The 13,259-nt window shown below is 38.6% G+C and overlaps 1 protein-coding gene across 6 annotated transcripts in view; it reads left to right on the top strand.

Annotated features, from left to right (window-relative positions):
* The window catches only part of erbin (erbb2 interacting protein), a 70,868-nt gene that overhangs the window by 26,741 nt on the left and 30,868 nt on the right, over positions 1-13,259 (top strand). For all 6 annotated transcript variants that reach the window (XM_047372297.1, XM_047372295.1, XM_047372298.1 and 3 more), the window contains 2 exons: positions 9,754-9,948; positions 12,093-12,210. In XM_047372297.1, the coding sequence (XP_047228253.1) occupies positions 9,763-9,948; positions 12,093-12,210 (304 nt within the window). In that variant the 5' untranslated portion in view covers positions 9,754-9,762. The remainder of the gene's footprint in view (positions 1-9,753; positions 9,949-12,092; positions 12,211-13,259) is intronic.

Genomic DNA, 13,259 nt, shown 5'->3' with positions numbered 1-13,259 from the left:
ATGTCACCTTGAACACTTGCTTATACTGCTTATGTTGCTTTAAATATTGATTATTTATAACTTGCATTCACAATGCATTCACAATATTTTTCATTGAATCTCCTTTCGAAATCGTCTCTTTCCTCTGGACCAGCTCAGATTTGGTGCTTTGATCAAAACGTTTTTTCAGGGCAAGAGTTGGTGTTTTCAGCATTGGAAAAGGAAAGAAATTGTGCTAATAAAGCACTGGCACCAGTTAACTAGTGGAACTAGTTTTGGGGTAAACAGCTGTTTGCAGATCAATAACAAGGGCTTCAGCAATTATAAGTGTTGAGCAATTGTCGCATCATTTATCGTTCTGGTCAAAGTCAAAAAATAGGTCATTGTCTAAAGAAGCACAATCAGGATTGGTACTGTTGCTGATTTAACAAGTTTGTCCATTGTAGATCATGTGAAATCCTAAAAAAAAAACTGACGTTTGTTTCATTTTTTTTAAATGAGTGAAAAATAAAGTGAGCGTCTGTGGTAAACATAAAGCATCCAGGTTAAAAGGTGAGCTAAAGCTGCATCATAGAACAAGACAAAAAGCCTGCTGGCTCTCCACCTATTTTGAGGAAGTGGTTTTCTCTTTCCTCTTCCTTCTCAGACTCAGGCAGCACCACCAACCCTGTTAGTTCCTGTGAGCTGCTGTGTCCCCCGCTGTGCATTGTTTCTGTCACTGTAATCTCTGATGTAAATTTGCAGCTGTGGCTAAGCAATCCCATAACAGGCCACTGCAATCTGGATGAAAAGCTGTTCTCCTAAAGCAGGAGCTAGCTTGTACTAATCATATTCTGCCATATCAACCAGAGGGCTCCTATAAATAACACAAGCTGTTCGCCACTGTCAAAAGCTGTGTTTGTTTCCGCTTAACCCCGACACACTCAAAGACGATCACACATTTCCACGCCTTTGTCAGCTTGGAACATCGGTTCTGATGGTAAATATCTTCAAATATATAAAATTTTCTGTTAGAAAATAACAATTGTATCCCAACATATTTAATTGACCTCTGGGGTTGTAAGAATGCATTCACAGCCTTTTTATTAATAATCAGAAATAATTTGTAGAGCACTTTTGCTATGGTGTAGCACAGAGTATTGTATAGGTACATTTAATAAATTATTAGTCATAAATTATACTCTTCTAGATGAAAACAAAACCCAGGTTATAGAAAAAAGTATAAAATTCTAAAATATAAACCATAAATGGTACAGAAGTAAATAAATAACAATAACTAAAGAACAAAATATTGTTGACAAAATGTTTAATAAATGCAACTAGTAATAATAATGATAATAATGATGACAATCCCAATGAAAATAATGAATTAGGAATAACTAAGAAATAAGAATTAAATCTAATTAATAAAATAGATAATTAAATATATAACTAATAAATGACACTTAAAGTTGAATTCAAACCCAGGCTGCCAAGATTTTATTTTGCTTTAAAAAAAAAAAAAAAAAAAAAACATAACTCTCAGCTGACTGCAGGTCTTAAGGAAGGCTTTTCCCAAAGGTGAGGGTGAATTGATAGCTGTTAAAACTAGTCAAAAAACTGTTGACATATTTAGTTAGTTCACCTCTATATGTGGTGTTTAAGACTTTAGGGTTTTATTAGCCAGTTGTACCCCAGATCATAGTCGCCATAGCAGCAGCCCTGACTCGGGAGGCACTTGAGTTACACGGAGCGGGGTTGTTAGAGGAAAGTGGTTTCCTGGCTGTGAGTGAGTGAGTGAGTAAATGGTATTCTGTGACTGCTCTACCTTCTGGACTTTTTTATTCACTGTTGCACAGAGGAAGCCACAAAGTTCATTGCCAGGCTGCAAAGTCACACGGCCACAATTCCCACATTCCCACACATTTTTGAAATTTCTCAACAAATGCGGCCACTGTTTGTGAAAGTTCACACTGTGATTCTTAGGATTTTTACCAGTTTCTCAGCTTTCAGGCGAAGCATTTACTAGCAAGATGATGTGTTCCTTAAAGAAGTAGGCTAAGAAGCAATATCTCTGCTGAGAGCTTAACATGGCTGGAATCTGTGTAGCATGTCTTGAATTTCCTTACTTCAGAAAGTGAAAGCTCCTGATGGAGTTTGGCGAGTGGTCAGTCGTCATTCCAGAAACATGTAGGTCAGTGGATGAGCTTATCTGTGCTGTAGGATGTGCTGTTCTCATTAGTGTGCTGCCTTGCAGATTACTTCTGGGGATGCTTTAGGCAGCCCAACTCTTATTTTTATGTAAAAAAAACTGGACAGAACATAAAGGTTTAATAAAAACAAAAACCTTCACAAATGTGAAGATATCCATAAGGAAGGTGGAGCATCGATGCACATCACCACCTTATATCTCCTTCACCAGCAGCTTGTTCCCCTAAGAATCCCAACCAATTTAGATCTCTAAATGTATTAACCAGCATCATGTTCTTTGAATCACGAGGTTTACTTTAATATATGAAGATCAGATGAATGTAAGAGGCATATGCTTACAATTCCTTGGTTTACTGTGGGACTCAAAATAAGCACCATTGGGACCTGCAACGCATCTTTTCTTTTGTAGCTTATAGAAAGAAAAATCAGAATCGTTCAAGATGGGAATCAGCAGCTCAGACATTCAGTATTTGCCTAAACAGGTGATCAGTGCATCTCTGGTTAGTTTAAAAATAATAGACAAGAAGAATAATATGCCAGACAATTTTGAGCTGAAAAAACACTTTCCTTACTGAGCAAACAGATGGATAGAATATATGAAGTTTAGATAAAAAAAAAAACATTTATTGAGTTTATTATTGAACTTAAAATTGTGGTAAAAGGATAAAAATATACAAATAAATGCAAAAGAAAATGCAATAACACCAAATAAAAATAAAACTTATGGTGAAAACAAATCAGATAAACGGGCTGGACTAAGACCATTATTACTTTCATAAACCAATAAAACCAGTTTTTTTGGGTTATGTGAATATTGAAGAATCTGCATTGCTTATAAATTCATCTATATTTACAGTACTGTCAAAGATTACAACTACTGTAAAGGTTTTCAGTCAGGATATTGACAGGTATAATCCGTTGTACTCTTGTAATGAGGCAGGCAATACGCTGTCTTTCTGTCACTGTGAGCAAAAATAAAGTCTCTCAAAAGAAGGTCAGATTATTGCTCTCTTACTTCCCCATCTGTCTGGAAATAAATTGGCTATTGTCTAATGGGTCGGGTCGGGCTTCGCGGCCTAAAGCCAATTTTCGTGGGGTCACAATGTCGTTGGGTAATTTTTACATAAAGACTAACTTGGTTCATAAAAAAAGATTATACACAGTTCTTAAATTAAGTTTCTTTTCTAATGTTTTTTTTAGTTATACACGTCTTCATCTCTGTTATTTTAATATGTTAAGTTTTCAATTTTAAAACCAGGAGCCTTTGTTGGGCCTAAAATATGAGTGAATTGCATAACCCCCAGTTATTCCATCTTTATCCAACTCCCCACTTATTTATTATGCTTTTGATGCTGTCAAAGTGTGCACATAGGTTAGTTTGAAGAAAAAAAAAAGTTCACTTTTGTCTAAACAGCAACACAAATAATTTGACTTCTCCAAACTACCAGATAATTCACTAAATCCTCTTGCTATTTAAAAATATCGATTTTGACAGGGGCTTTCAAGCTGGTAGTGCGCAGAAATTGCACATTTGTTGTGGAAGCAGTACTTTAAGGCTTTAAAACAAAGTATTTTGAACAGCAAATGGCGTTATGGCATCAGGTCAGGTTGAAATTTTCATTATGATTTAGAAATGTTTTTCAAAAATGATGATTTGGCCAATTGTTGCATTTTTGATCGATATTCTGATCAAATCTTAATAATTACATTTTAGTCCAGGTCTGATATTTTATTTACATTTCTGTTCTGAACTAAAATGCATTACAGTCTCAAACGACACAAAACCATGTATAACAGCGGTTTGTACCTTTTGTAGGTATTGCAGCCTATAAATCCCTGTGCTCTCACATACTCTCATAGTGCAACTATTTGATTTCTTTGTTGTTGGCCTTACTGCAGATATTTTGACTTCTTATGTTTGCACACCGGATTTCTACTTGGATTTAGTCAGGAGCTTTGTTGTCCAGCAGTTCTGTCGATCACATGTTTGGGATCATGTAAAGTTGAACCAAGGAGGAAATGATACAAATGCTGGGAAATCACCATTTTCATCACATTACAGTATGATACAAGAAATATTTAAAAAGAAGTGGGTGAAATGTTAGGGATCCAAGCATATCACACAGACTTTAACAGATCGTTCTTGCACAACTCTTCTCCTGGTGTAGCATCACAGACAGATGAACTTATCCTGTGGTGTTGATTATTTAGTTATTGTGGTTTTATTTTTGAAAGGCTTTGTGTTGCTTATCTGTGCTTTAGAAAAATGCTGCTATTTCTCTGAATCGTCCAAATTATCATAAATCTCTCAGGTTGGCATTTGAGGCAGAAATCTTGCCTTGGGTTGTCCCCAGTATTATTAATATTTGTAAATGGAGTTGCACAATATGTGGAGTTGAGATTATCATTCCAATTTCAATATGTTCAGTGCAGCAATGGCAGAAAAATGCTTGGATGTAATATTTGATAGGCTATAACACTTCAGGTGCCATGTATACAACTCTGCTTGTCAGTTTCAAATTTAACAGTTGGACCTTTGCTGTATTTTAATACCGCTGCACCTTACTGAGGGAGGTCCTCTCAGTAGTTCACCCTGCAATAGTAGTTTGAAGTGTGGCGTGTTCTCAGGAAACCAAGTTTTGATGAAATGGAGAGTTGCAGATCTGTAAACGTGGAGGTTTTTGAGCTGAGAAGCAGCATTTCTTAATTTTTTTTTTTAGCCAGCCGGCGGACATTAGCCAGGTGGATTGAGGGCAAGGGTGTGCAGGGTTATTGTACCCCAGGCTTCACGAGCCCGCCTTCACATTTACCTTGTCTGCATCTCCCGGAAGTCCCATAGAGATCCACTACACCACCAACCAAGATCTCAGTGAAAATTTAAGTAAATATGCCTAGAGAGTAAGGCTGCTCAATATATCTAATGTAAATCAGTGTGTGCAATATATATATATATATATATATATATATATATTATATATATATATATATATTTTATATATATATATATATATATATATATATATATATATATATTATATATATATATATATATATAATATATATACAGGTCCTTCTCAAAATATTAGCATATTGTGATAAAGTTCATTATTTTCCATAATGTCATGATGAAAATTTAACATTCATATATTTTAGATTCATTGCACACTAACTGAAATATTTCAGGTCTTTTATTGTCTTAATACGGATGATTTTGGCATACAGCTCATGAAAACCCAAAATTCCTATCTCATAAAATTAGCATATTTCATCCGACCAATAAAAGAAAAGTGTTTTTAATACAAAAAACGTCAACCTTCAAATAATCATGTACAGTTATGCACTCAATACTTGGTCGGGAATCCTTTTGCAGAAATGACTGCTTCAATGCGGCGTGGCATGGAGGCAATCAGCCTGTGGCACTGCTGAGGTCTTATGGAGGCCCAGGATGCTTTGATAGCGGCCTTTAGCTCATCCAGAGTGTTGGGTCTTGAGTCTCTCAACGTTCTCTTCACAATATCCCACAGATTCTCTATGGGGTTCAGGTCAGGAGAGTTGGCAGGCCAATTGAGCACAGTGATACCATGGTCAGTAAACCATTTACCAGTGGTTTTGGCACTGTGAGCAGGTGCCAGGTCGTGCTGAAAAATGAAATCTTCATCTCCATAAAGCTTTTCAGCAGATGGAAGCATGAAGTGCTCTAAAATCTCCTGATAGCTAGCTGCATTGACCCTGCCCTTGATAAAACACAGTGGACCAACACCAGCAGCTGACACGGCACCCCAGACCATCACTGACTGTGGGTACTTGACACTGGACTTCTGGCATTTTGGCATTTCCTTCTCCCCAGTCTTCCTCCAGACTCTGGCACCTTGATTTCCGAATGACATGCAGAATTTGCTTTCATCCGAAAAAAGTACTTTGGACCACTGAGCAACAGTCCAGTGCTGCTTCTCTGTAGCCCAGGTCAGGCGCTTCTGCCGCTGTTTCTGGTTCAAACGTGGCTTGACCTGGGGAATGCGGCACCTGTAGCCCATTTCCTGCACACGCCTGTGCATGGTGGCTCTGGATGTTTCTACTCCAGACTCAGTCCACTGCTTCCGCAGGTCCCCCAAGGTCTGGAATCGGCCCTTCTCCACAATCTTCCTCAGGGTCCGGTCACCTCTTCTCGTTGTGCAGCATTTTCTGCCACACTTTTTCCTTCCCACAGACTTCCCACTGAGGTGCCTTGATACAGCACTCTGGGAACAGCCTATTCGTTCAGAAATTTCTTTCTGTGTCTTACCCTCTTGCTTGAGGGTGTCAATAGTGGCCTTCTGGACAGCAGTCAGGTCGGCAGTCTTACCCATGATTGGGGTTTTGAGTGATGAACCAGGCTGGGAGTTTTAAAGGCCTCAGGAATCTTTTGCAGGTGTTTAGAGTTAACTTGTTGATTCAGATGATTAGGTTCATAGCTCGTTTAGAGACCCTTTTAATGATATGCTAATTTTGTGAGATAGGAATTTTGGGTTTTCATGAGCTGTATGCTAAAATAATCCGTATTAAGACAATAAAAGACTTGAAACATTTCAGTTAGTGTGCAATGAATCTAAAATATATTAATGTTAAATTTTCATCATGACATTTTGGAAAATAATGAACTTTATCACAATATGCTAATATTTTGAGAAGGACCTGTATATATATATATATAATATATATATATATATATTATATATATATATATATATATATAAACAAAGGACTGTTTGGTTGTTCAAAATGATAAAGGTGACAGAATGTTAGAGAAAGAGAGGAAAAAAGAAAATAGGCCTATATGACTACTGATGTTTGCAATATTTTCCTATATGGTGCAGCCCTACTAGAGACTGTCTAATGTTTAGGAGTTCCTCTCTAGTAGAAATGACCAGAAAATGGTGGCAAACAGCAGAAGCACCCCAAAACAAACAAAGTAATAGAGAGCGAAGTGCCGAGGCTGCCATCTTCGGTGGCATCTAGAGTCTTAATCAACGATGCATAAGTACATGTTATGAAAAAAAAAATGTGCCCAATTACAATCTAACAGCATCTCTTTGGTAATACAGCCAAACGTGTATGCTCTTTATTGCTTACATATGTAGCCGTTAGAAACCATTAAATCTGAATGAATTCCTGTGCAGGTTTTAACATGTTTTGCTCATCTGTTCTTATCATTTCTCTGCCCGTCCTGTTTTGTTTTTGCTCTTTATGCTACACCCATTCCTCATGACAGCGCCTGTAAGTTTTCTCTGTTTTTTCTTGCATACCTAACGATAACCCACAACTGCTCCCCTTCCCCTCTCCCATGCTAAATAGTCTGCACCATCTATACATGCTCTTTACTCTGGGTTAATGTAGCCAGGCACTCTGTCAACCCCTCTGGTGATGGAACAGATTACTTAGGAGTATTTATACATGAGCTTTCTGCTTCTGTGGCACTGATTGTGTGGGATGCAGACAGCCTCTTGGTTGTGCATACCTCCTGAGTGTGGGCAAGTTCATGCATACATGGAAATGGAGGAACTGCTGACTGTTGATCTTTCCAGATAGCTTTAGGCAGATTTTAAAGGCTCCTTCTGGAAAATGTCTGTATTATATAATCAGGAAGAACATGATGGATATCCTTCAGCATGAAAAATGCCAGGATAGCCAAATTAATTATATTTTCTAACTCACCTACGCACTGTGCAGCCCAAGTATATCTGCTCATACCTGCCAAAATATGATGGGACTAGTCTGGACACAGCTGATTGAATTTCATTGGAAACAAAAAAGGTTTCATGTAGATTCTTTTGAATAACTCTTTCTGATCCAGACAGAGTCTGGCTTTAATTTAGAAGAAGACCATCACAATATTCAAGCTCAGTGAGGGTGTAAAGATGCACAGTGAAAGACGTGCGCTGAGATTATGTGCTGTGGCAGCATTCAGATTAAGATGAGGGGGAGGAAAAGTCACATTCCCTGCATGCTCCAGTGAACACTGGCTCTGTTGACCAGGGCACATTCCATATTGGGCACTGTACTTAGAGAAAACCATGGTGTTGACCCCAGACTTAAGCATAAACAGCATATACTAATATTTCCTTACCACATCCCTCCTTTAAGCTTTTTATTTGTTCAAAAAGATGGGACAGAGTTAGTGTCTTAAATATTTTTGCATTAAGAACGCAGTTTTCTATAAATCCAGCTAAAAACCCAAACGTTTGCTTCAAACTTCCAAAATATGGAGTCAGTCATTGAACATATGCCTTTTCTAACACAGAAAATGAAGGAAAAAAATGGGAAGTGGACTAAAAAGGCTCAATTTTCTTTGTTTTCTGTTTTTTTTTTTTTTTATTTTGATGAGAAATAATTGTAAATTGTAAACAAAGTAGTTGGGAAATGATACTTGGTGTGAAATGACCCCCCTGGGTCAATATTCTGCAGTTACAGCTGGAAGTCTTTAAGTCCACTAGCTTTGCACATATAAAAATGGAAATGTTTCCTATCAGGACAATCAGTTAATTTTGATACTGTTGCTGAATATTGCAATGCCGTCATTGATTACACTTAACCTACATTTTCCTGACTTTCTTTTCAATCATTGCAATTATCATTTTTTTGTAAGGTTTTGGCATCTGTAATTTTAAATCTGGTGTGGGCAACAATTCAGTTAGAGACTACCCAACCTGCTAATTGTGTTATTGGCATGCACAGTATGAATGTGTGGCGCTGGAAATTTGACATCCAAACATCTATTGCATCAAGGCAGTCCTTATTGCTTTTAAAATTGTATTTAAAGATGTGATTGTAGTTCATGGTATGGGGTTTATCTGCACTTTATGTTCTAACATGAATAGAGTTTGATCTTAAACTTTCCATTGTAGCTCTGGTCGTATTTTTAGGGTCGTTGTCCCACAGCATGATGCTGTCACCAGCTTGTCGATCATTGAAATGATGTCTTTTCTCCAGATGTTAATAAGGAAAACCGACAATTATCTTTTTCTTCTACTAATTCTGCTTTTTATGAAGACGTATTAAAATACATATGTATACATAGATTTCTTTTGGATTATTGTGAATAAGATACTTTGCCCTTTTAGACAGGAAACTGAATTTATATTATTTTTTTGGCCTCTGCTGTGGAGATGGGAGGTTCAGTTCACCACAACAACATTCATGTTGAGCAGGATAAGAAGAACAAGCCAAATGAAACTCTTTAGGAAATGTATGTTTATCATAAATCAGCCAGTCATGCAATAAGATGACCCAAGAGTAAAAAGAGTCCCAGAGCTATACCTAACCATGCACAAACAGTTTTGGAGCTGAAAGGAAATTACCCATTGCTTTAATTTCTGCACTGAGCTTGTGTCAGTTTGACGTGGAGCCTAAATATTTAAGAGAAGAAAGCAACTGTCTTTTTTTCCAATGAGGGGAGGGCTCACTTCAAAAGTTTCATTAGAACTTTTATGGTTATGATGAAAAATTACATAGCTGTGTGTTGCAACTATATATTCTCTCACTGCACTAAAAACAAATTACGGTAATGATCAAGGAACCCTCTCCATTCTCTCTGCTCTCCCTCTCCAGTCCCTGAGGATGTCCAAGCGCAGCTTCTTTGTTCGCCTGGTGCCATGCCGGTGTTTGCGGGGTGAGGAGGAGGCGGTGACATCTCTGGACTACTCCCACTGCAGCCTGGAGACCGTTCCTAAGGAGATCTTTAACTTTGAGAAGACGCTGCAGGAGCTCTACCTCGATGCCAATCAGATCGAGGAACTGCCTAAAGTAGGACATTTTAAACTTTCTGTCTCAACATCTTTGTAGGTTTGTTGAAAACCTGCTGCAGTAAAATGGCTGGCTGGGTTTGGTGTTAATAAAAGTTAGCTGTTCCCCTTTTCTTCTAAAAGAATAAAACAGAAATGCAGAGATGGGTATCGGAGTAAAGACACCATTAAAATCCAACTTTTTGCTATGCTAGTAGACTTGTTACAGTGCACTCTCCTTCTTAGTACAACTATCCTTGCATTCATATGCCGAAGGTTGCAGTTCAATCTCCATCCCCAATATACAGGTCCTTCTCAAAATATTAGCATATTGTGATAAAGTTCATTATTTTCTATAATGTAATGATGAAAATTTAACATTCATATATTTTAGATTCATTGCACACTAACTGAAATATTTCAGGTCTTTTATTGTCTTAATACGGATGATTTTGGCATACAGCTCATGAAAACCCAAAATTCCTATCTCCCAAAATTAGCATATCATTAAAAGGGTCTCTAAACGAGCTATGAACCTAAACATCTGAATCAACGAGTTAACTCTAACCACTGCAAAAGATTCCTGAGGCCTTTAAAACTCCCAGCCTGGTTCATCACTCAAAACCCCAATCATGGGTAAGACTGCCGACCGGACTGCTGTCCAGAAGGCCACTATTGACACCCTCAAGCAAGAAGGTAAGACACAGAAAGAAATTTCTGAACGAATAGGCTGTTCCCAGAGTGCTGTATCAAGGCACCTCAGTGGGAAGTCTGTGGGAAGGAAAAAGTGTGGCAGAAAACGCTGCACAACGAGAAGAGGTGACCGGACCCTGAGGAAGATTGTGGAGAAGGGCCGATTCCAGACCTTGGGGGACCTGCGGAAGCAGTGGACTGAGTGTGGAGTAGAAACATCCAGAGCTACCGTGCACAGGCGTGTGCAGGAAATGGGCTACAGGTGCCGCATTCCCCAGGTCAAGCCACTTTTGAACCAGAAACAGCGGCAGAAGCGCCTGACCTGGGCTACAGAGAAGCAGCACTGGACCACTTTGGACCACTGAGCAACAGCTCTGCATGTCTGCATGTCATTCGGAAATCAAGGTGCCAGAGTCTGGAGGAAGACTGGGGAGAAGGAAATGCCAAAATACCAGAAGTCCAGTGTCAAGTACCCACAGTCAGTGATGGTCTGGGGTGCCGTGTCAGCTGCTGGTGTTGGTCCACTGTGTTTTATCAAGGGCAGGGTCAATGCAGCTAGCTATCAGGAGATTTTGGAAACTTCATGCTTCCATCTGCTGAAAAGCTTTATGGAGATGAAGATTTCATTTTTCAGCACGACCTGGCACCTGCGCACAGTGCCAAAACCACTGGTAAATGGTTTACTGACCATGGTATCACTGTGCTCAATTGGCCTGCCAACTCTCCTGACCTGAACCCCATAGAGAATCTGTGGGATATTGTGAAGAGAACGTTGAGAGACTCAAGACCCAACACTCTGGATGAGCTAAAGGCCGCTATCGAAGCATCCTGGGCCTCCATAAGACCTCAGCAGTGCCGCAGGCTGATTGCCTCCATGCCACGCCGCATTGAAGCAGTCATTTCTGCAAAAGGATTCCCGACCAAGTATTGAATGCATAACTGTACATGATTATTTGAAGGTTAACGTTTTTTGTATTAAAAACACTTTTCTTTTATTGGTCGGATGAAATATTCTAATTTTGTGAGATAGGAATTTTGGGTTTTCATGAGCTGTATGCCAAAATCATCCGTATTAAGACAATAAAAGACCTGAAATATTTCAGTTAGTGTGCAATGAATCTAAAATATATGAATGTTCAATTTTCATCATGACATTATGGAAAATAATGAACTTTATCACAATATGCTAATATTTTGAGAAGGACATGTAACATCGGCAGTCCCATATTGTAGTAGATTCCCACCCCTGAAACACAGTTGGCTATAACTGTTTCTGAATGGTTCGGAAAGAGTGATGAAGAGTCTGTGCTGTTGATACACTAGCAAGTGTTTTAATCTGATCGGATAGGGTGGAAATATTATTAATGTAAGAACATAGAAACTATTCTTAAGGAGTTTACTTGAAACATTTTTATTTATAATGACGTTGTAAATGGTGAACCTGAGTTCTCAACTTCTTTTCTCTTCCTCCAGCAACTGTTTAACTGCCAGTTACTCAACCGACTGAGCATGCCGGATAATGACATCTCGGTGTTGCCGGCAGCGATCGCAAACCTCATTAACCTCAGGGAGCTTGATGTCAGCAAAAACAGTAAGCCAAAGAACCAAGGGTCTTCACTGTGCACCTTTGCTTTTCAGCAGAAATTGGCCTACGGTCAGAAGTCATTTTGAACCACAGGTAAAACCAGGTCACTCAAAGCTCTGGTCTCAGATCAGCCTGCTGTAACCTTAAAACATCGGTGTCTCACTGACCCGTGTTGCCATCCCTTTTTGGCTGCTTTTAATGTTCATCACATAAAAAAAAATCTGTTTCCTAATTGCTTTCTTGTTTGGACATTCTGAGGTAAAATGTCACAACAAGATTTGGTTAATAAATAGCGTAACAGTACAACGTCTCAAGACGATAATGAACAAGTCACTGCATGCTGTCTTGTAAATGCTTTCTCAATAATTCCCAGGAAGAAAACAACTGTCTTATCTTCCTTAAACGGATCTACTTAGATTTCCTTAATGAATGAATGAATGCATTTTCATCCAGCCTTTCTGAGTTAATACTTTAGAATCAGCCTTTGTATTGTTGGAGTATGTCTCTACTACAGGTCCTTCTCAAAATATTAGCATATTGTGATAAAGTTCATTATTTTCCATAATATAATTATGAAAATTTAACATTCATATATTTTAGATTCATTGCACACGAACTGAAATATTTCAGGTCTTTTATTGTCTTAATACGGATGATTTTGGCATAGAGCTCATGAAAACCCAAAATTCCTATCTCACAAAATTAGCATATCATTAAAAGGGTCTCTAAACGAGCTATGAACCTAATCATCTGAATCAACGAGTTAACTCTAAACACCTGCAAAAGATTCCTGAGGCCTTTAAAACTCCCAGCCTGGTTCATCACTCAAAACCCCAATCATGGGTAAGACTGCCGACCTGACTGCTGTCCAGAAGGCCACTATTGACACCCTCAAGCAAGAGGGTAAGACACAGAAAGAAATTTCTGAATGAATAGGCTGTTCCCAGAGTGCTGTATCAAGGCACCTCAGTGGGAAGTCTGTGGGAAGGAAAAAGTGTGGCAGAAAACGCTGCACAACGAGAAGAGGTGACCAGACCCTGAGGAAGATTGTGGAG

The sequence above is a fragment of the Girardinichthys multiradiatus genome, chromosome 8 (assembly GCF_021462225.1).
Source record: "Girardinichthys multiradiatus isolate DD_20200921_A chromosome 8, DD_fGirMul_XY1, whole genome shotgun sequence".
NCBI lineage: Eukaryota > Metazoa > Chordata > Actinopteri > Cyprinodontiformes > Goodeidae > Girardinichthys > Girardinichthys multiradiatus.
This window is presented reverse-complemented; position numbering and strand designations above follow the sequence as displayed.